This window comes from Rhineura floridana, chromosome 5 (assembly GCF_030035675.1).
Source record: "Rhineura floridana isolate rRhiFlo1 chromosome 5, rRhiFlo1.hap2, whole genome shotgun sequence".
Taxonomy (NCBI): domain Eukaryota; kingdom Metazoa; phylum Chordata; class Lepidosauria; order Squamata; family Rhineuridae; genus Rhineura; species Rhineura floridana.
The window spans coordinates 126,014,225-126,035,767 of NC_084484.1; the positions used below are offsets into that span (position 1 = coordinate 126,014,225).

General features: G+C 43.2%; 1 protein-coding gene across 5 annotated transcripts in view; it reads right to left on the minus strand.

Moving 5' to 3' along the window:
* Positions 1-21,056, minus strand: part of ILDR2 (immunoglobulin like domain containing receptor 2) — a 64,141-nt gene extending 43,085 nt beyond the window's left edge. For 3 of the 5 annotated variants that reach the window (XM_061628014.1, XM_061628012.1, XM_061628011.1), the window contains exons 1-2: positions 20,521-21,055; positions 6,976-7,308 (exon numbers count right to left, since the gene is read on the minus strand). In XM_061628014.1, coding sequence (XP_061483998.1) covers positions 6,976-7,308; positions 20,521-20,566 — 379 coding nt within the window. In that variant the 5' untranslated portion in view covers positions 20,567-21,055. Of the gene's footprint in view, positions 1-6,975; positions 7,309-20,520 lie in introns of those variants that run through there. The other 2 variants (XM_061628013.1, XM_061628017.1) reach the window with 2 other exon arrangements.
* Between the last annotated feature and the right edge of the window lie 487 nt (positions 21,057-21,543).

Below are 21,543 nucleotides of genomic sequence, written 5' to 3' on the forward strand. Positions count from 1 at the left end.
TGTATACCATTCCATAGCCGAAGCTCTCTGGGCGGTTTACAACAATTAAAAACATTAAAAACAAATATACAAATTCAAAAATTTGTGCTACATGTGTAGACATCAGTAAAGGAGCATGTAATGTTAGGGTGTGGCCACTGAGAGCAGCCTCAACCTAGTAGCCTCCAGTGTAATGCATTTTATTTGATGAAGATAGACAAAAAATATACAGTAGGGCCCCGCTTTACGGCGCTTTGCTTCTCAGCGCTTCGTTAATGTGGTGGTTTTGAATTGTGTCTATGTCCCATATGTTCAACACTTGTTCCATTTTTGCAGTGATTTTGCAATTTTGCGGCACGACGCAAATTGATGGCACCCGACGCCCTGAGCGCATTGTCAGAGCTTGGAAACGTTCCTTTTTTTAAACTACAGTTGGGCTGATGAGTGTTGTAGTTGAAACAAGGAATGTTTCCAAGCTCTGAGTCCAAGAAGAGTGTCGGGCACCATTTTACAGTACTGTATTGTCGGTGATTCAGTCTGATTCAGCGTTTGTGCATTCAGTGTCTCTCTGTATTCTGGCAATTTTCCAAACGTTCAAAGGTTAAGATTACTGTATTATATTATATTATACACTGTATATAAATATATATTAAAATATAATAATTTATAATACTTATTATTTATAATATATAAATATAATATATAATAATAATAATAATAAATAATAAATTTAATTTATGCGTCGCCTATCTGACCAATGGCCACTCTAGGCGACTTACATGTGGAAAATTAAAACGCAATACAATAAATACAAAATACAAAATAGAACAGTGCAACAGCAAAAGCAATAATAATGCAGGGCATGAGGCATTTAATCATAGCAGTTAGCCCTCCCCGGAAATCCCAAAGGCCTGTTGAAAGAGCCAGGTCTTTAAGGCTTTGCGGAAGACATTTAGGGAAGAGGCGTGTCGTAGATCTTGTGGGAGGGAGTTCCAGAAGGTGGGGGCCGCCACTGAGAATGCCCTCTCTCTAGTTCCCGCCAATCTAGCTGTTTTTGTTGGCGGGATTGAGAGAAGGCCCTGAGTGGCTGATCGTGTCTGGCGGCATAATTGGTGGCGTTGAAGGCGCTCCTTTAGATAAACTGGGCCGAAACCGTATAGGGATTTAAAGGTTAATTCCAACACCTTGAATTGGGCCCGGAAAACAACAGGAAGCCAGTGTAGATTGAACAACACAGGTGTGATGTGATCCCGGCGGCGACTATTCGTAAGTAGTCGAGCCGCCGCGTTTTGTATAAGTTGTAGTTTCCGGACCGTATTCAAGGGTAACCCCACGTAGAGCGCATTACAGTAATCCAATCGAGAGGTGACCAGGGTGTGTACTACCAGTGGGAGCTGATGAGCAGGAAGGTAGGGTTGCAGCCTTCGTATGAGGTGTAGTTGACACCAGGCTGCCCGGCTCACTGCCGAAATCTGAGCCTCCATGGACAGCCTGGAGTCAAGTACAACCCCAAGGCTACGGACCTGGTCCTTCAGGGGAAGACTCACCCCGTTGAACTTCAGGTCAACATCTCCCAACCTTCTCTTGTCCCCCACAAGCAGCACCTCGGTCTTATCGGGGTTCAGCTTCAGCCTGTTCCTTCCCATCCATCCACTCACGGATTCCAGGCACTTGGACAAGGTCTCCACAGCCAACTCTGGTGAAGATTTAAATGAGAGATAGAGCTGAGTGTCATCTGCATATTGGTGACACTGCAGCCCGAATCTCCTAATGATTGTCCCCAGCGGCTTTATATAAATGTTAAATAGCATGGGAGAGAGGATAGAACCCTGTGGCACACCACAATTGAGAGGCCAAGGGTCTGAAACCTCCTCCCCCAATGCTACCTGTTGGTACCTATCGGAGAGAAAGGAACGGAACCACTGCAACACAGTACCTCCAATTCCCAATCCCTCCAGGTGATGTCAAAGGATACTGTGGTCGACAGTATCAAAAGCCGCTGAGAGATCGAGGAGGACAAGAAAGGTGAATTCTCCCCTATCTAATGCCCTCCTCATATCATCTACCAGAGCGACCAAGGCTGTTTCAGTTCCATGACCAGTCCTGAAACCCGATTGGTATGGATCCAAGTAATCCGTTTCATCCAAGTGTGTTGACAACTGGTTGGCCACCACTCGCTCAATGACCTTGCCCAAGAATGGAAGATTCGAAATTGGGCGAAAGTTATTAAGAACTTGGGGATCCAAGGAGGGCTTCTTTAAGATGGGCTTTACAATTGCCTCCTTGAAAGCTAATGGCATCACACCCTCTTGCAAGGATGCATTTACCACCGCTTTGATGCCCTCGCCCAATTTCTCTTTGCAGCTCATTAGGAGCCACGATGGGCAAGTGGTAGGCTTCACACTTGAGAGCACCTTGTCCACATCCTCAGAAGGGAGAAGCCGAAACCGATCCCAATTTACCGGCTTGCAACTGGCCAATTCTGGTTCACTTACTGTATCCACGGCACACGGGATCGAGCTCCGCAAGTGTTCGATTTTATCGGCGAAGTGCTTTGCCAATCTGTCACAGGAGGCTTTTGACTGTTCCAAGGGTTCCTGAGCAACTGGACCGACCAGGCTACGAACCACCTGGAACAGTCTCCTGGGACAGCACTCCGCAGACGCAATAGAGGCAGCAAAGAAAGCCTTCTTTCCTGCCCTTATTGCCACTTGGTAGGCAGCTACTGCTGCTCTAACCTGTGTCCGTACATCTTCGGAGCGGGATTTCTGCCACCGGCGCTCTAGTCGTCTCACCACCTGTCTCAGCGAACGCAACCGTGGTGTATACCACGGTGCTAACTGAGTTCTATTCAGGGGGAGAGGACGTTTCGGAGCCACCCAGTCTAATGCCCCGGTGATCTCATCATTCCACTCCCTCACCAGGGTTTCGACCGGGCGGCCTTCAGCAGGTTCCAATTCCCCTAGTGCAGTTAGGAATCCATCCGGATCCATCAGGCGCCTGGGGCGGACCATTCTAATAGGTCCTTCGCCCCTGCGGAGGGGGTGCGGCATTGAGAAGTCTATGTTTACCAGATAGTGATCTGACCATGACACAGGAGTGGAATAAACCACTCCTATCTTCAGAGCACTTCTCTCCTCTTCCAGAACAAACACAAGGTCGAGAGCATGACCGGCTACATGGGTAGGCCCCCTATTACTAAGGTGCAGTTCCCAGGTAATACAGGTAATACGGTAATACAGTATAATAATATATATAATATATAGTCATATACTGTATATATATATACTGTAATATACAGTATATAATATATACTGTACTGTATACAGTAAAATATAAAAATATATACAGTACAGGACTGCATAAAATATATACAGTACAGTAATATTGTTGTGTTAATTATAATGGCATCTCAGTCTAGTACTAGCGATAAAAAAAAGGAGTCGTAAGCCTCTTACTTTAGCTGCCAAGTTAGCAATGATTAAACTAAGTGAGCAAGGCATGTCTATGGCTGAGATAGGCCGTCAGCTAGGTTTGGCTCACCAAACAATTAGCACAGTTGTGAACGCTAAGGAGAAAATGTTGAAGGAAATTAAAAGTGCCACACCAGTGAACACTAAAGTTATAAGAAAACGTGACAGCCTTATTGCTGACATGGAAAAACTTTTAGTGGTATGGATTGAAGATCAAACCAGTCACAACGTGCCTTTAAGCCGAGCCATCATCCAGGGAAAGGCTCTAAGTCTCTTCAATGCTATGAAGGCTGAGAGAGGCGAGGAAGCTGCTGAGGATAAATTCGAAGCTAGCAGAGGCTGGTTTAATAGGTTTAAGGAAAAAAGCCATCTCCACAACATCAAAGTGCAGGGTGAAGCAGCTAGTGCTGATGCAGTAGCTGCAGAAAATTATCCACGTGAGCTTGAAAGATAATCAAAGATGGTGGATATACTAAGCAGCAGGTTTTCAACATGGACAAAACTGGCCTATATTGGAAGAAGATGCCATCTAGGACTTTTATTGCTAAAGAGGAGAAGTCAATGCCTGGCTTCAAAGCTGCAAAAGACAGGCTAACTCTCTTGTTAGGGGCTAACGCAGCTGGTGATTGCAAGTTAAAACCTATGATGATTTATCACTCTGAAAATCCTAGGGCCCTAAAGAACTATGCAAAAGCTAGCCTCCCTGTTTATTATAATCCAATTCAAAAGCTTGGATGACTGGCGATCTTTTCTCAAATTGGTTCACGGACTATTTTAAGCCTACAGTTGAGGCTTACTGCAAGGAAAAGAAAATTCCTTTTAAGATTTTACTTCTTACAGACAATGCCAGTGGCCATCCTAGAGCTCTCGGAGATATGTACGAGGAGATAATTTTTATTTTTCTACCTGCAAATACAACTTCATTGCTGCAGCCTATGGACCAAGGTGTAATTGCAGTGTTTAAATCCTGTTACCTAAGAAGAACTTTTGCTAAAGCTATAAATGCCTTAGACAGCAATACAGTACCTGGGCAAAGTGAAAATAAATTAAAAGCATTTTGGAAAGGCTTTATAATTTTGGATGGTTTAAAAACTATTAGAGATGCATGGCAGGAAGTTAAAGAAACAGCATTGAAAGGTGTTTGAAAGAAGCTAATTCCCACACTTGTGGATGATTGTGAACGCTTTAAGAATCCAGTGGAGGGTCACTACAAATGTTGTGGAAATGGCAAGGGAACTAGAATTGGAAGTCGAGCCTGAGGATGTGGCAGAATTGCTTGACGAGACCCTAACAGACTAAGATCTTCTTCTGATTGAAGAGCAAAGAAGGATGTTTTGTGAAGAGGAGTCCCATCCTGATGATAGTCCTGCTGTGCCTAGAGAAATGACAACCAAGTAATTGGAAGAAGCTATCAACTGTATAGAAATGGGGATGGCAGCTTTTGAGAGGATTGATCCAAATTTCGAAAGAAGTTCTAAAGTGAATGCAAGCCTTCTAAACGATATTGCATGCTATAAAGAAATTCTAAGGGAAAGGAGATGGGAATTCATCAGGCAAAGTTCATTGCTTTCCTACTTTAAGAAAGTACCATCGCAACCTTCGACAGCAACAGCTACAGCTAGCCTTGAACAACCTTCAACTTCATCGTCAACATCAATAGCAAGAGCTTCATCCAAGTCTCCACCATCAAAACGAATAAGATTCAATAATGAGTCAGATGATGGAGACTTTGAGTCAGATGATGAAAATGTGCCAGCCCCAGGGGCAATGGTGAAGGCTTACCATGCAACAGAGAGCCAGCCGGTCTCACAGCCCTAAAGGATGAAAGGGCAGACTACACCAAGCACTTCTCTGCCCAAAGGCTGATCACCTCTGCATGCGCAGGAATAACACCTGCATCAGCTCCAACCTGCTCCTCAGCACCGTGCCAGGAGACCCAGCAAAGACAGAAGCACTGCAGCCAAGGTAAGCAATGTGTGTGTACACATTGAGCAAGCAAGCGAGCGAGTGGGGGGGCGGTAGAGTGGGCAGGGGGGACGAGAGAGGGAGCCGGCGGAGGGAGGGGGAGGGTGAGCGGGAGGAGCCAGGGAGCCGGCGGTAGTGAGCGAGCAGGCAGGGGGGAAGGCGAGCAGGCAAGGGTGGATGAACGAGGTGGTGGCGGAGAGCGAGAGAGCGCTTGAGCAAAGAGGCAGGGGGGAGAGCGAGCAGGCAAGGGGGGATGAGCAAGGGAGGTGGCGGAGAGTGAGCGAACAGGCAGGGGGAGGGTGAGCAGGCAAGAGGGGACAAGCGAGGGAGGCAGTGGAGGGCGAGCGAGCGCTTGAGCGAACAGGCAGAGGGAGGGCAAGCGGGCAAGGGGGGATGACCGAGGGAGGTGGCGGAGACCATGTGAGAACTTCAGTGAACAGGCAGGGGGGAGAGTGAGCAGGCAAAGGGGGAGATGACAGAGGGAGGCGGCAGAGAGCGAGCGAGCAGGCATGGGTGGGCGGGCAGCTCCCTCCCTGCGATCTGTGGCAGGGAGCCTGCCACGGAAGGGAAGCACTACTCTCCCACCATAACAAGGGCGAGTGAGCAGGGGACGAGAGGGCGATGTACGGAAAAGCGGAACATCAATCAGATATTGCGGGGGAAGCTTCAGGGGCCAAGCACTGTCAGCTGGAGCTCCCCACACTACAGCTGATCAATGTTCTACTTTTCGGCGATTTTTGCTTTACAGCGGGGGTCTGGTCCCTAACCTGCCATATAAGTGGGGCCCTACTGTACTTATAGTTCAGAATAGAGCTGCTTGCTTACTATTTGTGACTGTGTGTTATGATCGTATTACACCAGTGCTATCCCACCTGGCCTGGCTCCCAGACCATTTCTGGGCCTAATTTTTATCTTTAAACCCCTTGATGTTTTTGATGTTTAAAGTCCTTGATGGCTTAGTATCAAGATACTTGATACCTCTCTCCATACGTATAGCTTTTTTGTAAGATGACCCAATTTCTACTTGTTTGTTTAATGTATTTTGCTTTGATTTTGTTGTTATGCTGTTTTGGTTTTAATTGAGATTTTGTATACCACATGGACATTTTTCTATATGAGTTTGCAGTATAGAAATTAATAAAATAAATAATTGTAGTAATAATTATCAGCATGATCATTATCACTATTATATCTGTACCTTCAGATCTTCAGCAGAAGGCATTCTGTTGATTGCAGGTAAGGTGAATGTCTACCAGGACAGAGCCTTTTCAGTGTCAGCCTAGTGCCTACTCTATTATTTATTCTGTGGTGCCAAGCAAAGATCTTCTATTTTACCAAGGTTTTTAAATTTAAATTTTTTTCTGATTGTTTTTACACTGCCGTATAAAAATGCCTATAACAAATAAAAATAATAAATAAGTCCACAGATCCCCATAAGGAAAATCCAAAACATCTATTTCATTCTCTACCACTCATAATAACCAAAGAAGAGTCTATTTATTTTATTATTTATTAAATCTATATTACAATCATTAAACTGCTAAGCAGGTGGAGTTACCGTGGACAATGCTGACATCTCTTTCCTTGTAGAAATCTCCAATTGTGACCTTACGGCCCTGCTTGGAAGCCACAATGCGGACTGTTCTTCTGCTGTCCACACAGTCCAAGTAGGGATCCCATTCCAGGTTCCTCTTGCTCACCGCCTGTATCCCTGCAGAGACCACTCCCAGAGCTTCTCCCATGCGGTCTTGGCAATAAGATTTGAACTTCCATTGTACCACAGCTGGTTGTGTGGAAGAAGTTGAAAAATGGCATCGAAGTTGAACAGACTGAAAGAGCATGGCCACCTTTTTCTTCTCAGGTACCATGACATGAAGCCCGTCAGTCACAGCTACCAAAAAAAAAAAAGCATGAATGTTATTAACATTCTTTTCAGTGGTTCTGATCAAGGAGAATGTTAAATGGGAGGTGTTTGGCTCTAGAGTCTAAACGTAGCACCAAAATCAGGTGATGATTCTAAGAAGAAATTGTGCTGAGCGAATACTTGCAGCAAGGATATAGTACTATTTAATGCAACAAAACAATTAACCACAGCTTGTCCCTATGTCAGAATCCAACAAACTATTGTTAATCATAACTATGGATTGTTGGAAACAAACCAACTTCAAACCATACTTTTTGATGTTGGCTTGTTTTCAACAACCCGTAAGATCAGCCAGTTTAAGTTTCAGATAAATACTAAACTGTGGTTAATCAACATGGAAGCTTCTGATAATCTCCTCAAGGCTACACCAGAGGGAGGGATGGAGGGAGTGTGCTAGCCCAAGGCTCATAGAATCATAAATATTAGAGTTGGAAGGGGCCAATAAAGGCCATCGAGTCCAAGTCCCTACTCAGTGCAGGAATCAACCTTAAAGCTGTGGATAATAATGATTGTGAGTGAATGGAGCCTTTTCAGTCTTTTACCCTAACTGTAAAGCAGTTTGGATATATACATTGAAATTAATGCACATAACTAACTTAGGTCCATTAATTTCAATGGGTGTACTCTGAGAAGAACTTACTTGGATACAACCTCTTATATTTAATTCTAGTGTAACAAGTTGTCAATATCATAGCACATTTATTTGCCTATATTTATATTCTGCCTCTTAATTTCAGTAATTCCTGGGGTGACTAACAAAGATAAAGAATTTTTAAAATCTCTATACAACCACAAAATGTAATAGTGAATACAACAGCCCAGTAAATTCTTTAAAAGTGACAGCAGTGTCGTTATAATCTAAAGGGGGGGATGTAAATCACAACCGCATATCTACTACTAATAGCCGTAATATAATCTATGAACTAGCAAAAATTTCTCCAGGTGGAAGGGAGAGAGGAAGGAAATAGAAACAAATTGTTCAGCCATTAGTAATCAGTGCAAATAAACACTTCTGATAATCTAAGAATACATTCCCCTGCTAGTGATAGAACAACTACATTCCGTGCTGGCACAGTAGACTCCAAAGATGGTGTATGGGAATTAATTTACATGTATGTGACTCCATCAGTAGCATCAGCATCATTCCCCTCTATTATAGCACAAATTTTCACCGTGTAGAAAGTGCTTTTGAAAGACAGCATGTTGCTTTTATGTATAGCTTTTTAAAAAAAAGCTGGACAATGCAAGTAATATCACTTCATCAGCTAACCCCACATAAGTCTGCATCACAGGCAAAGTCTATTCCACATGACCCATGGCTTTAAAAGCATCTATGGCTCCACGAATGCATACATGACTTTTTATAAATGAGCCCTCTGTTCCCGAAATATTTACAAGTCTAAATAAGGCAACACGAAGAGCAAGCTCACAGAAGAAGAAAGGTGAGATTCCTCATGGTGAGAAGGGATGAGAAATTGCTTGAGGAGATTGTAGGAGTGGATTTGAAATAAAGAAAACTTAATCAGAAGATTAGAATGAACACAGAATGTATCAGGAACTGGGGGAAAACAGAAGAAAAGTTAATACAAAAAGTGGAAAAATGTGGATTGATGTGAGCAAAGAAAATAGGAAGGTCGAGTGAAGATTCAGCAGATCTATGAAACTGTTTCATGTGGTGGTGATAGGCTCCTCACAAGCTACCCTTTCACCCATTGATGGCTACTACCTGTATTTACTGAATTCCTGAGGTAAACAAACATATAATGGAAACTGCATGAATCCACTCTGAACAGATGAATAAGAATTAAATTTTGGGGGAAAAGAAGTTATCCGTTTTAGCAACAACAGTTTCTATAAACTGGAGATAATAGAAATCCATTTGTAGCACAGGGGCAAGAATAAATTGCACATTATTTGTGGTCTTCTGAACCCTTAATTTATCTATAGAATTGTTGCCCTGTTCAAATGAGACTGTACAAGTTTATACTGAAAATCTCAAAATCCTAGAGATAAATTAGAAAAGCTTAGAAGCCAGGTGTGCTGTGGCATCATCAGGGAATCTTTTCATTTATTTATTTATAAAAATTTATATACCATCCTCTCATAATAGGGATGGAAGGATCTGCCATGTTCTGGTTCCCTCCGTTTCTCATTTTTCCAGTCTTAAATTCCGCTCTCCACATTTCTGCAGCATGTTGTGGTTTTTTTTAAAAACAAACCCTCGTGAAAATTCTTCAGCATTGGGTTAGTGCAAATTTCTCCTAACAAACACATTTTTATGCAGTTTTGACTAACGTACGCATTTTTGAAAGCAATATCTCCTAATATAATGCATTTTTGTAAACATTCTTTGGTTGGAGAACTGAATCACAAAATTCGGATAGATGTAAATTTCGAAGGATGGATGTATTTCCGTTCTCATATTGTTTTGGAAAGTGCAAAAAAAGTTAACTTTTATTTTGTTGGATTTTCAAATGCAAACAAACATTAACACTTTACAACCCCAACCCCCACAGATGAGTGCAACATATCAAATCAAAATGAAAGCAAGTCCAAACAGTATGTCCAACAAACAAGATTATCTTTCCATAAATCACCATGAGAGGCTGGCAGTCTGCATCTATGTTATTTTGCCACAGCATATCTAATAAAATGGAACCAAACAACATAAAATTTGTCAGATTTCTTATTTTTTCTTCATTCATGGATTTTGTCAATCAGTCTCCAAGCACAAAAATTCTGACTTTGTGAAGTTGACTGAGAACCATGAGGCAACATCGTAGAGTTTTAGTTTCTCCGTAACAACAAATATAGAGGTATCTGGTGACAGCAGTGCCATATCATCAGCAAACATGTTTATTAAATGGCACTGACCATTAATTGTGAAATCTTTTACTTTTGGATTAGTATTTATGGCCATGGCCAGAGGTTCCATGGCCAGGGCAACAAGAGAGACAAAGGGCAACCCTGATTTTGCCCTGGCCAATGGGAAAAGTGGCTGAGTTTTGCCCATTTATTTGTAAACTTGTTGTGCTGCCTTGACAGACGCTAGTTACACTAATAAAAGTGTCACCCAACCCCATTTTACTTAAGGTAGTGAATAAGGATTTCCATTTCAAGTGATCAAACGCCTTGGTGGCATCCAGGGCTAAAATGGCTATTGGACTTGGATGATTTTGTCCCCAATTAATTACATTCAAAATTTGAGAAATGGGAAAGACAACTGAGTGTTGTCAGATGAACCCCGTCAGGTCATGATGGTCATAGGTGGGTATAATCACAGCCAGTCTCTTTGTGAGAAGGCTGGTAAAGAGCTTGGCATCAACATTTATTAAGGAAACTGGGTGATATGAATCTATGGATTCAAGACCACTTTGAGGTTTGGGAATCATCACAATATTAATGGTTTTTCAACTGTCTGGTATTATTTTGTATGTCGAAGAATAATTTTAACAAAAAGGGAATGAACTGGTCCTGGAAGTTTTTAAGAAGGCACCTGCGTAGCCATCCATCTCAGATTATTTGAAAGCCTTTACATTTTTAATGCCCACTTGAACTTCTATAGAGAAGGGCTGGTTTAACAATCTTCTATGGTTTAGGGATAGTTTTGGAACAGATTTTTTTTCTAAAAAGGAATCAATATTTTGAGGTTGAGGGGATTCCAAGGAATAGTTTTTTAATGCCTTTTATAAAAGGTAAGGAATTGTACCATTTCTTTCTTATTGAAGGGGAACCTGCAAATTTTATAGATTCAGCTTTAAATGTGAACTGAATCAAATTTCTCTCCATCCTTACAAGACATGATGTGTACAGGTGGTGTACAGCAACATACAAAACCTTTAAAAGCAATACAGAATATTATAACATCCCGGATAGTTTATCATCCATCTTTGTGTGGGATGGTAGTGTATGAAGCTTCTACATTCACAGTTTTCTGGGAAGTCCAAGGAGTACTTGTGGCATGTGGCCTGATGATAGTCCACATACCCATATGTGAGAATACATATGCCTGTACTCCTGCTGTGAGAGTACATATGCCTGAGACAATGAGATACCCCAAATTATCCAGTAGGTGGATTTTGAGTGGCAGATAGAAAATATCTAACAGAGGTTAATAAAGGCTCCCGACAATGGCAAATTTAAAGGTATGCACAAAAGTAGGCCCCTGTGCAACTGCCCCCCCCCTGCATTATTAGTATACATTGTTAATTGAGAGGATACTTTTGAAATGTGACCACAAACAATGAATTGCCAATTTTAATTCTACTATTTTAGTTTGTTGGGTTGTTTCTTAATTTCTCCAACTCCCTGATTAAAGTCTAGCAGCTACTATTTTGTAATAGTGAAAAAAGATAACCTGTGTTATTAATTAACTCATTCTTATGCATTTAGGTCCATTGTATTTTCAGACATATTCACATTTATTTAGATCAATGAATAAGGCTCCCCAAAAAGGGCTTCATGCAGAGCCCCGCAGACCATAAATCTGCCACTGGCTCCTGAGGTGTTTCTGCATAATAAATAATAATAATAATAAATTTAATTTTTGTGTCGCCTATCTGGCCGAAACCACTCTAGGCGACGTACAACATTAAAGTTCAAATACAATATAAATACATAATAAAATACAGTGCAGTCAACAATAATCATTTTAAAAGCAGCAGTACAGAACAGTTTAGGGCCATCAATAGACAGTTTTAAAACAATATAAAGAAATTAGCCCACCCCGGGGATCCCAAAGGCCTGTCCAAAGAGCCATGTTTTCAAGGCTCGGCGAAATGTATCTAGGGAAGGGGCATGGCGAAGATTGAACGGGAGGGAGTTCCAGAGAGTGGGGGCCGCCACTGAGAATGCCCTCTCTCTAGTCCCCACCAACCTAGCTGTTTTCGTTGGTGGGACGGAGAGAAGGCCCTGTGTGGCTGATCTGGTCGGGCGGCTTAGTTGGTGGTACTGGAGGTGCTCCTTCAGGTAAACTGGGCCGAGACCGTATAGGGATTTAAAGGTTAAGACCAACACCTTGAATTGGGCCCGGAAAACAACTGGAAGCCAATGTAGATGAATTAACACCGGTGTGATGTGATCACGGCGGCGGCTGTTTGTAAGCAGGCGTGCCGCCGCATTCTGCACCAGTTGTAGTTTCTGGACCGTTTTCAAGGGTAACCCCACGTAGAGCGCATTGTAGTAGTCTAATCGAGAGGTGACCAGGGCATGTACCACCAGTGCGAGCTGATGAATAGGGAGGTAGGGTTGCAACCTCCGTATGAGGTGTAGTTGATACCAAGCTGCCCGGCTCACTGCCGAAATCTGAGCCTCCATGGACAGCTTGGAATCAAGAACAACCCCGAGGCTGCGGACCTGATCCCTCAGGGGTAATCTTACCCCATTAAGATTCAGGTCAGCAACACCCAACTTTCCCCTGTCACCCACAAGTAGCACCTCGGTCTTATCAGGATTGAGCTTCAGCCTGTTTCTTCCCATCCACCCACTCACGGATTCCAGGCACTTGGACAAGGTCTCTGCAGCCAACTCCGGTGAAGATTTAAAGGAGAGATAGAGCTGCATGTCATCAGCATATTGGTGACATCGCAGCCCAAAACTCCTGATGATAGCTCCCAGCGGTTTTACATAGATGTTAAATAGCATTGGAGAGAGGATAGAACCCTGTGGCACTCCACAAGTGAGGGGCCAAGGGTCTAAAACCTCATCTCCCAATGCTACCTGTTGATGCCTGTCAGAGAGAAAGGAACGGAACCACTGTAAAACAGTGCCTCCTATTCCCAATCCCTCCAGGCGATCTAACAGGATACCGTGGTCGACGGTATCAAAAGCCGCTGAGAGATCCAGGAGGACAAGAAAGGTGAATTCTCCCCTGTCTAGTGCCCTCCTCATATCATCTACCAGAGCGACCAAGGCTGTTTCAGTACCATGTCCAGTCCTGAAACCCGATTGGTATGGATCTAAATAATCCGTTTCATCCAAGTGTGCTGACAACTGGTTAGTCACCACTCGCTCAATGACCATGCCCAAAAATGGCAAATTCGAAATGGGGCGAAAGTTGTTCAAAATTTGGGGATCCAAGGAGGACTTTTTTAGAATGGGTTTCATAATTGCCTCCTTGAGGGCCGGTGGCATTACACCCTCCTTCAAGGATGCATTTTCCACCACCCTAATCCCTTCGCCCAATTTCTCCTTGCAGTTCATAAGGAACCATGATGGGAAGGATCAGTCAGACAGGTGGTAGGCTTCACCGTTGAAAGTACCTTGTCCACATCCTCAGAAGGAAGAGGCCGAAACCAATCCCACTGAACTGGATTACAACTGGTCAACTCTGGATCCTCTACTGTATCCACAGCGTACGGAATCGAGTTCTTCAGATGTTCGACTTTATCGGCAAAGTGCCTAGCCAATTTGTCACAGGAAGCCTTTGAATGCTCCAAGGGTTCCTGAGCGACTGGACCGACCAGGCTTCGGACCACTTGGAACAGCTTCCTGAGACATCACTCTGCGGATGCAATAGAGGCAGCAAAGAAATCTTTCTTTGTTGCCTTTATTGCCACCTGGTAGGCAGCTATTGCTGCTCTAACCTGTGTTCGAGCATCTTCAGAGCGGGATTTCCGCCACCGGCGTTCTAGTCATAGATTTATTTCAGCATTTCTATAAATGTCTTTAGCGGGTCTCATAGTTCTTTTTTGTATTCCTCTGTGGGGTCCAAGGAGAATGGCCCATAACATGTGGTGTTGGAAAGCTAACTCTCAGGCTCCCATCATCTGATTTATTCATGATGACCACAGCAGAGGCCTCTTTGAATATAAGTCAAAATTGTTTTTGAGGCTATGGGTGGCATTACATTCTGCAAAGCTTGAAATCATATAGTAGGTGAGGCTTATCCACAATCTTGGCCTGATCATGATGAAATAACTTTGTATAAAAATGTAGTCTGGTATCGGAGTCATTGCAGGGGTCCATGCAAAATCTTCCTTTCTGAAGTTTGGGGAGGATAATAGCTATGCATTGGCACACTGTACAATTATGTGGTGCAAATATCCCTCAGTCTGTAGACGGTGAAAATAAGTCTTCTGGTTACTACAGAGTGGTATCATCTTCTTTGACATTTTTGATAAACAGCAGTATATAAATTCTAATAAAAATTGTGTGTGTATGGATTAGGGATGAGTGAGAAATACAATTCAGTTCACATTTCAAGCCAAATCTGTCAGATTTGCACTTTCCTAAACAACATGAGAACCAAAACACAGCCATCCCTCAAAATTTGTACTTATTTGAATTTCACAGTGCAGTTCGCAAACCAACCAATGTTTACAAAAATGCATATGTTAGGGGAAAGTGTGCATAAAAATTAATACACAAGTGAAAATAACATACAAAAATGTATATTTGACAAGAAATTGCTTGCAAAAATGTGTACATTAATCAAAACTGCCTACAAAAATATGTTTATTAGGAAGTTTGAACTAAAATGCTGCTGAATTTTCATTAGAATTTTTTTTTAAAAAAATCACAAACTGATGCAGAAATGTGGAGAACTGAATTTAAGACTGGGAAAATGTGAGAGAACCAAAATTAACAGATCTCTCCATCCCAGTGGATGTATTGAGAAAGAAGAAACTCTGAGACAGGACAGTTCTACTAGCTCAGTGTGGAACTAAATAAATTAAATATATTGTTGGGTGTGTTAGGGGAACTACTGTTGTGGGTCCTTGGAGCACTCAGGAACTTTGGTTGCTCGCTATTCTTTTTCTGTAGATAAATCAAGTGCATGCAGTAAACAGCTTATCTTGCTTTTGAAAAGTCTTGTTACTTTACTGCAGACATTAGCAGATGGTGGGTTCTTTGGGGAGATTGAGGCTATGTGCACACTAGTTGCTAAAAAAACAGGGAGATTGTTTTGTCTGGGTGCTTTTTCAAAATGAATCTGCACCTGGCTTTACACATCTGTATCATTGTAATGATTTTTTTTATCATAGTGGATATGTGTACACACCAGGGGACAGAGGAGGGTGGAGATGTCTTTTCCCAATGCACATTCATTACTCTCCCTGGCTCTGCCCATAAAGCCATCATTATCTCAACCTATGCGCGTGCATGCAGAGGGTTTTTTTTTAAATCTGTGAGCAGTACACATGGAAGAACTGAAGATGCTGTGTTAATGAATGGTGTGTGCATTGTCTGCAGGCTGTGGGAGGTGGAGAATGGCACTTCTGAGTCCTTCCTGCGGTCTGCTGAGGCAGTGGTGGCGCTGAAGCCTCAGACTAGCCCTGTCTCCGGCTGACCCTTCATTTTATTGCAGCAATGAGGAGAAGCCCTGACCTCTCTTGCTACTGCCAGTTCCTCCACTTTGTATGGACCTTGTATGTCAAGATCTGCCCTCCCGTTGCTTCAGCTCAGTGATGGCACCAAAGTGGGAGCTAAGGACTTTTGCATCTTTGTGTGTCCCCCCCACAGCCAACCACACCGGTCCCTACCTCAACCTCCCCCTGATGCTCTTCCCCTTCTCTGCCCTCCTCCTTCCTGGCTCCAGGACCGATGAGCCCAGCCACAGTCTTTGGCCAGACACAGACCTTTCAATTGATTCAACACAAGACACCAGCAAAATGCTGCACTTTCCAATTGCAACTCCCCACCCCCCACCCCAAAAAGAAAGAAACCTCTCCCCCACTTGAAAAGAGAAATCCATGTTCGCACACAGACACACAAAATGCACAAGCACAAGAAACAGTAAGGAAGAGAGGGTGAGTAGATTGAAGACTCCAACACACATATACACGTAAACACATGGAGGGGAGTAGAGGGGGGGAAATTAAAAGGGCACAAAAAGTAAAATGGTGTCTGTGCAAAACATGAACTTTGGGGTTCTGTCTCTCCTTCCCTCTCTCTCTCTCTCTCTCTCTCTCTCTCTCTCTCTCTCTCTCTCACTCACACACACACACACACACACACGTACACCACCTTCTGCTTCCCTTCTTTTAATGCTGAAGTGGAGCAGAATTGCAATTTTTTCAAAAAACACAAAAACTGTTTTCTGCTGACAAAATGGAATGGGAGGGGGGGGGAAGGAAAGCTGTATCTGGTAAACTGAGTGACTTGCCCACAACTGGGAGAACTAAGCTGTTGCCTAGTTGCAGAAGGACAAAATAGCACAAATTGTGCCTTTAAACCCTCCTCCTTTGTGCTGTATTTCTAAGTGGTGGTGCCATTTGAGGGAGGGGGGGCAACACAGAGGTGTTCTTGGAGCTGAGTAGCATTGGACTACCAGAAATGAAGAGAAGCAAGTAGGAAGTTAATACAGAATGGACACTGGAATACACCCAACCCCACTGCTGATATCAGAGTTTACAGGACTGTCTACACCAAAGCATTTCCGTTGGACACACCTTGGAGTTGTAACGGGATGATGCACCAAACAGTTTTGAAGTCAATGTGAAGCTGAAGTTGTGAACATACTAGTCGCCTACAGCAAAGCGTTTCCATTGGCCACACCTGGAGGGGGAACAGATTGTTCTGCCGATCAGTTATGAAATCTCTCTGAAGCAACTTTTTTTAAAAAATGCACTCAAGCGATCCCACCAGACTTTACAGTAAAAAGGGGTGGGGTTTAACTAACATCATGTACCCCATTTTCAGAAAAGAGAGGTGAAGATGCACTGGAACCAGCAGAACAGTGAGCGTGCCTGTACCCTGACTTCAAGGTAAAATGCACTTGAGCTGCAACTTCCGAGATTTTGGAGTAAAAGGGGATGGACTTTGACTAATGTCATGTGTCCCCACATTCAGAAAATGGAGATGGAGACATACTGAAGCCAGCAAAACCGCGTCTCTCTACTCTGAATTGTCTTCTGTTTGCTCTACAGGATGCTGACCAGATGGTTCTGCAGTTTCTCTAGCATTTCCCCCTCCCTTCTGTCAGTGCTCAGGGGACACATTATATACCCTCTAGGGATGTGCTAGAATTTCACCTAATTCAGATTTGGTATGGAATTTTCCATTTATTCACTATCATTGTGGATCGGATTTTTATGTAGTGATTTTCTGTTGCTATTTTTGGAAACATTTATTTTTTAAAAAATAAATAAATCCACATCTAAAACATTGATATTAATATCGATATTTTTATAGATATTTCCTTCTATTTATTAACATTTCCTTTATTTTTTCAGAGGGGAAAAATTGATTGGTAAAAGCTGCGGCTTGTGGACAAGGAACAAACTCAAATCAATATCAGCCTGTCAGGTTGACTGAATGCTTTCCAACTGGCCTCGGTCAACAGATCCCATCCCTAATACCCACCCTCTTAGATGCTTGCTTACTTCTTGCATCTGACAAAGGGGATTCTGTCCCACAAAACTTATGAGAAAAATATCAATGCAATTACTAATTGTGTGAACAACATTGCATCTAGTTTGGCCCCAAGACTGAAACAACAGAACACTGAAGAGGGGAACTGCAAGAATGGTCTCCCTCCCAAGGACCTCTCTGCAGAAGAAGGTAGGTAATGTCATACACTATGTTTGGTTTTGCTCATCCACAGAAAAGCCATAAACCCACCATCTCCCTGCTTTCCTTAAAATGGTGTGTACTCCTAGGGTGCAGTGTGTGGGTATAAGCTGGCAAGGACTACTTTCTCCTTTGCACACCCAAAGGGACTAGGAACACTCAGCCTTTCTGGTGTTACCCTGAAAAAAATCTCTTAACCTTGCTTCCCGTGCTTCTTCCTATAACCCCACTTGTGCAACTTCAATTTTGCAAAGCAGCAGTTCCTAGGATCTGCTCCACCTAAGGTTAGCATCAAGGAACACCCTCCTCGATACCCTGTAAAAATGACTGAGCCACTGACACGTCTGCTCATCGAAATACTCATCTGACAGCTTCCAGGGAATTCCCTCCCCCTCCCTCTTCATACATTGGCAGAGATCTAGCTATCTGACGACATCTTCATACAGGGCGTCATTCCTGCATAGATGTCGGAAAGCAATTGTGTACACCTGCATGCACCATAATGTTTGAAAATTATGCATCTATTTCATTGTATGTACACATATACATGGAAGCCTCTGCACACTGCTCTGAATATAACTATTTTCTACAGCAACAAATTGGAGACAGAGATTATGCGAGAAGCAAAGCTAGATGCTGCCAAAATAGTCTTACAGGGAATAACAGTAATGCTTTTTTTTTCCTGAGGAAGTCCTCCTGATCAACAATAAAGAAAGCAACTACTTTTCCATGAAGAAATAGGAAGCGATATGCTTTTCCCTGAGCAGGTAGAACTGCTAATCCAACCTATAAAATATGTGCTTTCTGCCTTATACTGAGTCAGACCATTGGTCCATCTAGCTCAGTATTGTCTACACTGCCTGGCAGTGGCTCTCCAGGATTTCAGGCAAGATTCTCTCCCAGTCCTACCGGATGCCAGGGATTGAACTTGGGCCCTTCTGCAGATGCTCTACCACTAAGCTATAGCCCTTTCCCCAAATCATCTTAGCCTTTTCACTTAGGTTAACTCTCAGCAGCACACATACCCTTAGGGCCAGGCCTCCTCTCCCAAGATGTTGTTAGAAAAGACTGTCATTAGCAGTCACAGGGCTGGGCACTTCCTTGAGGCCAAAGAGAGGTTGAGGGATCCACGTAAGTGCCACTACCATGGCCTGCGTCAGAGGCTGGTCAACACATAGCCGGCCTCATGCTCACCCTTACTTTCTGCCTGCTTTTCGCAACAAGTAACAATGGCATCCAGACTACTGACAGCCTACTTCATCTGTGGACTGTTCTGTACATACTACTGAAAGCATCCATGGTGACTAGGTCACTTCAAGTGAGCTACTTAGTGCTTTAATGCCCCATTCCTTAGCTTTCTGTACCACAAGCCTTCCCTGTGGTCTGAAAACTGAAGCAGAAAAGAGGAGCAAGATCAGGCCTGTTTAGCCTGATTTGGCATGCTACAGTTTCTATAATCTGGACATAGGATGGCTGGGTTGCTGCAGTGACGCAGGAAAAGCAAGGTGAGGAAGTCACCCTGGAATGGTTAGAAAACTAGCAAACTGGTGTCCTCAAATAATGGGAAACAGAGATTTGGGCACTGCATGGTCTTCAGTATAGCAGGCAGCTTTCCTGGAAATGAAGAAACAGCGAACACTCCTACATAGGGCAAGTTAAGTTTAGGATTGTGGCTAGGATGGGTAGCACACTGGGGAAGGCAGCCAAGTAGCTCCCTAGACTAGAAACTTTAGCTGGACAAAAACTCTCCAGGGCCTAAAAAACTGCAGAGACAAGCAAGAAAAATTAGCACTAGAAGTTGAGGGTTGACTGGATAATGGCATTCTCATTACACACACACACACGCACACACACACACACACACAGAGAGAGAGAGAGAGAGAGAGAGAGTTGCAAAAGTGGTGCTGGGGGCATGTTTGGCAATATAGCCTGAGAAAACATTTCTTCCTCTTGATGGAACAGCTACCCCTTTGACCACTTACAATCTATGATAAAAAAGTATATCCCCCCCCCCGGTATATATATCAGTGAAGTGGGAATATTAACCAGAATCAGTGAGTCAGAACTGGAGCTAGTAATGACTCTGCCTTAATCATCAAAATGTGTACGGCACTCACAAAAGGTCTCTTGTTTGGGAGCCGAAAAAACCTGCAGCCTGCCTTGCGAATTCCCATGCCCCCAAACATTTCCAAAAAATGTATTTCTCCACATCCAACTAATTCCAAAGAAACCAGAGACCTAACACTGTAGGGAAAACACAATCACTTTCGTTCTTCTTGGGGGCCCTGCTCCTCTTTATCGTTCTCCCCGACCCAGCTTGCCTGCTTCTGAATCAGATCAAGAGAAAAGAGATTTCGGAGAAGGAAGAAAAGTAAAGTAACGGTGATTTTTTCATTAGAGAGAAATATGGATGTGACAGCATGCCACACTTTTAATGCCTACACCACTCATAAACATTTCAAACATGCTGTTTACTATTTTGTTCGGCATCCTAAATTCCCATTTTTTTTCTCCGTGTCTCCACTTGCAGAACAAGCTTGAATCTTGCTGCAGCAGCGAGGAAACTCGCACACATCCACACGCACGTACTGCAAGGAAAGACAGACCGCTACTTTGGGAATCGAAAAAGTTATTAATCCCCATGAGATTGGAAGGCAAACCCCTTACCTGTTACCCACAGGAAAGCAGTCCAGCCTAGTAAGACTCCATCCATTTTCGTGGTCTGTCCAGACAGGAAAGGAAGGGGACAGGGCGCAGGATGGGGTGGGAGTGGGGAAACTGGAGCCAGGAAAGTAAATGAGGCTCCCCGCTATGAAGCGACTGGCACCTGAAGTGCTCTTTCCCGTTATCTTGGGGTCTTCCACTACATAACTCAGCGTGTGAATCGACGGAGTTCTGAATGGAAGCTACCACTCTGCTAGGGGGAAACGGGGATAAAACAGCCCTCTTCTTCAGCAATTCTGTTCCCCCCGCCTTGTTTATGAATCTCAGACAAGGAGAGAGAAATCACCATTAGCCAGCTGTAGTCTGTAGACCAAACCCGGACTGAAAGTAAGTTTAAAGCTTCAGGCTTTTAACTCGTTTCCTCCCTCTGGTAGCCGAATTCTGAGGCTGCAGGAGTTTCTAAATCACATGGCTGTCCATTGAAGCTATCCAGGAACTGGAGAGAGTTCATCACGCTGGACAGTCTTATTATTGAGGACCAAATGGAGTGACTGAAAGACTAATAAGAGCAAGCAGCCTGACTGAAAGGGACCAAATAGGTCTAAGAAAGTGTACCAGTGAAAATAACAGTGACGCTGAAGGATAAGAGATGGCATGTGGTCCCAGACTTCCTAATGTGAAAATGGATGGGTATGCAGAGAAAACCCATACAATTACTCAGCGTTATAAACAAGGTTGGGGGCATTAATCCTTTGCTAGTGCAGCTATATATTTTTTAATAAAATAGGATCTGCAAAAGGCAAGTGAAGTGACAGTGACAGCCAAGCACCATTTGTTAAAACTCACATTTCAATAAATTATCTTGCTGTATTGGGGGTATCTATTTTATCATCTCTTCCCACTGAAGCTAATAGAAAATCTCATTGACTTATTGTAACTATATAAATGGTCAATTTAATGCATACCCAGGGTGGTGGTGGTGGTATGCATTAAAATGACCATTTATATATTAATGATTTTATATTT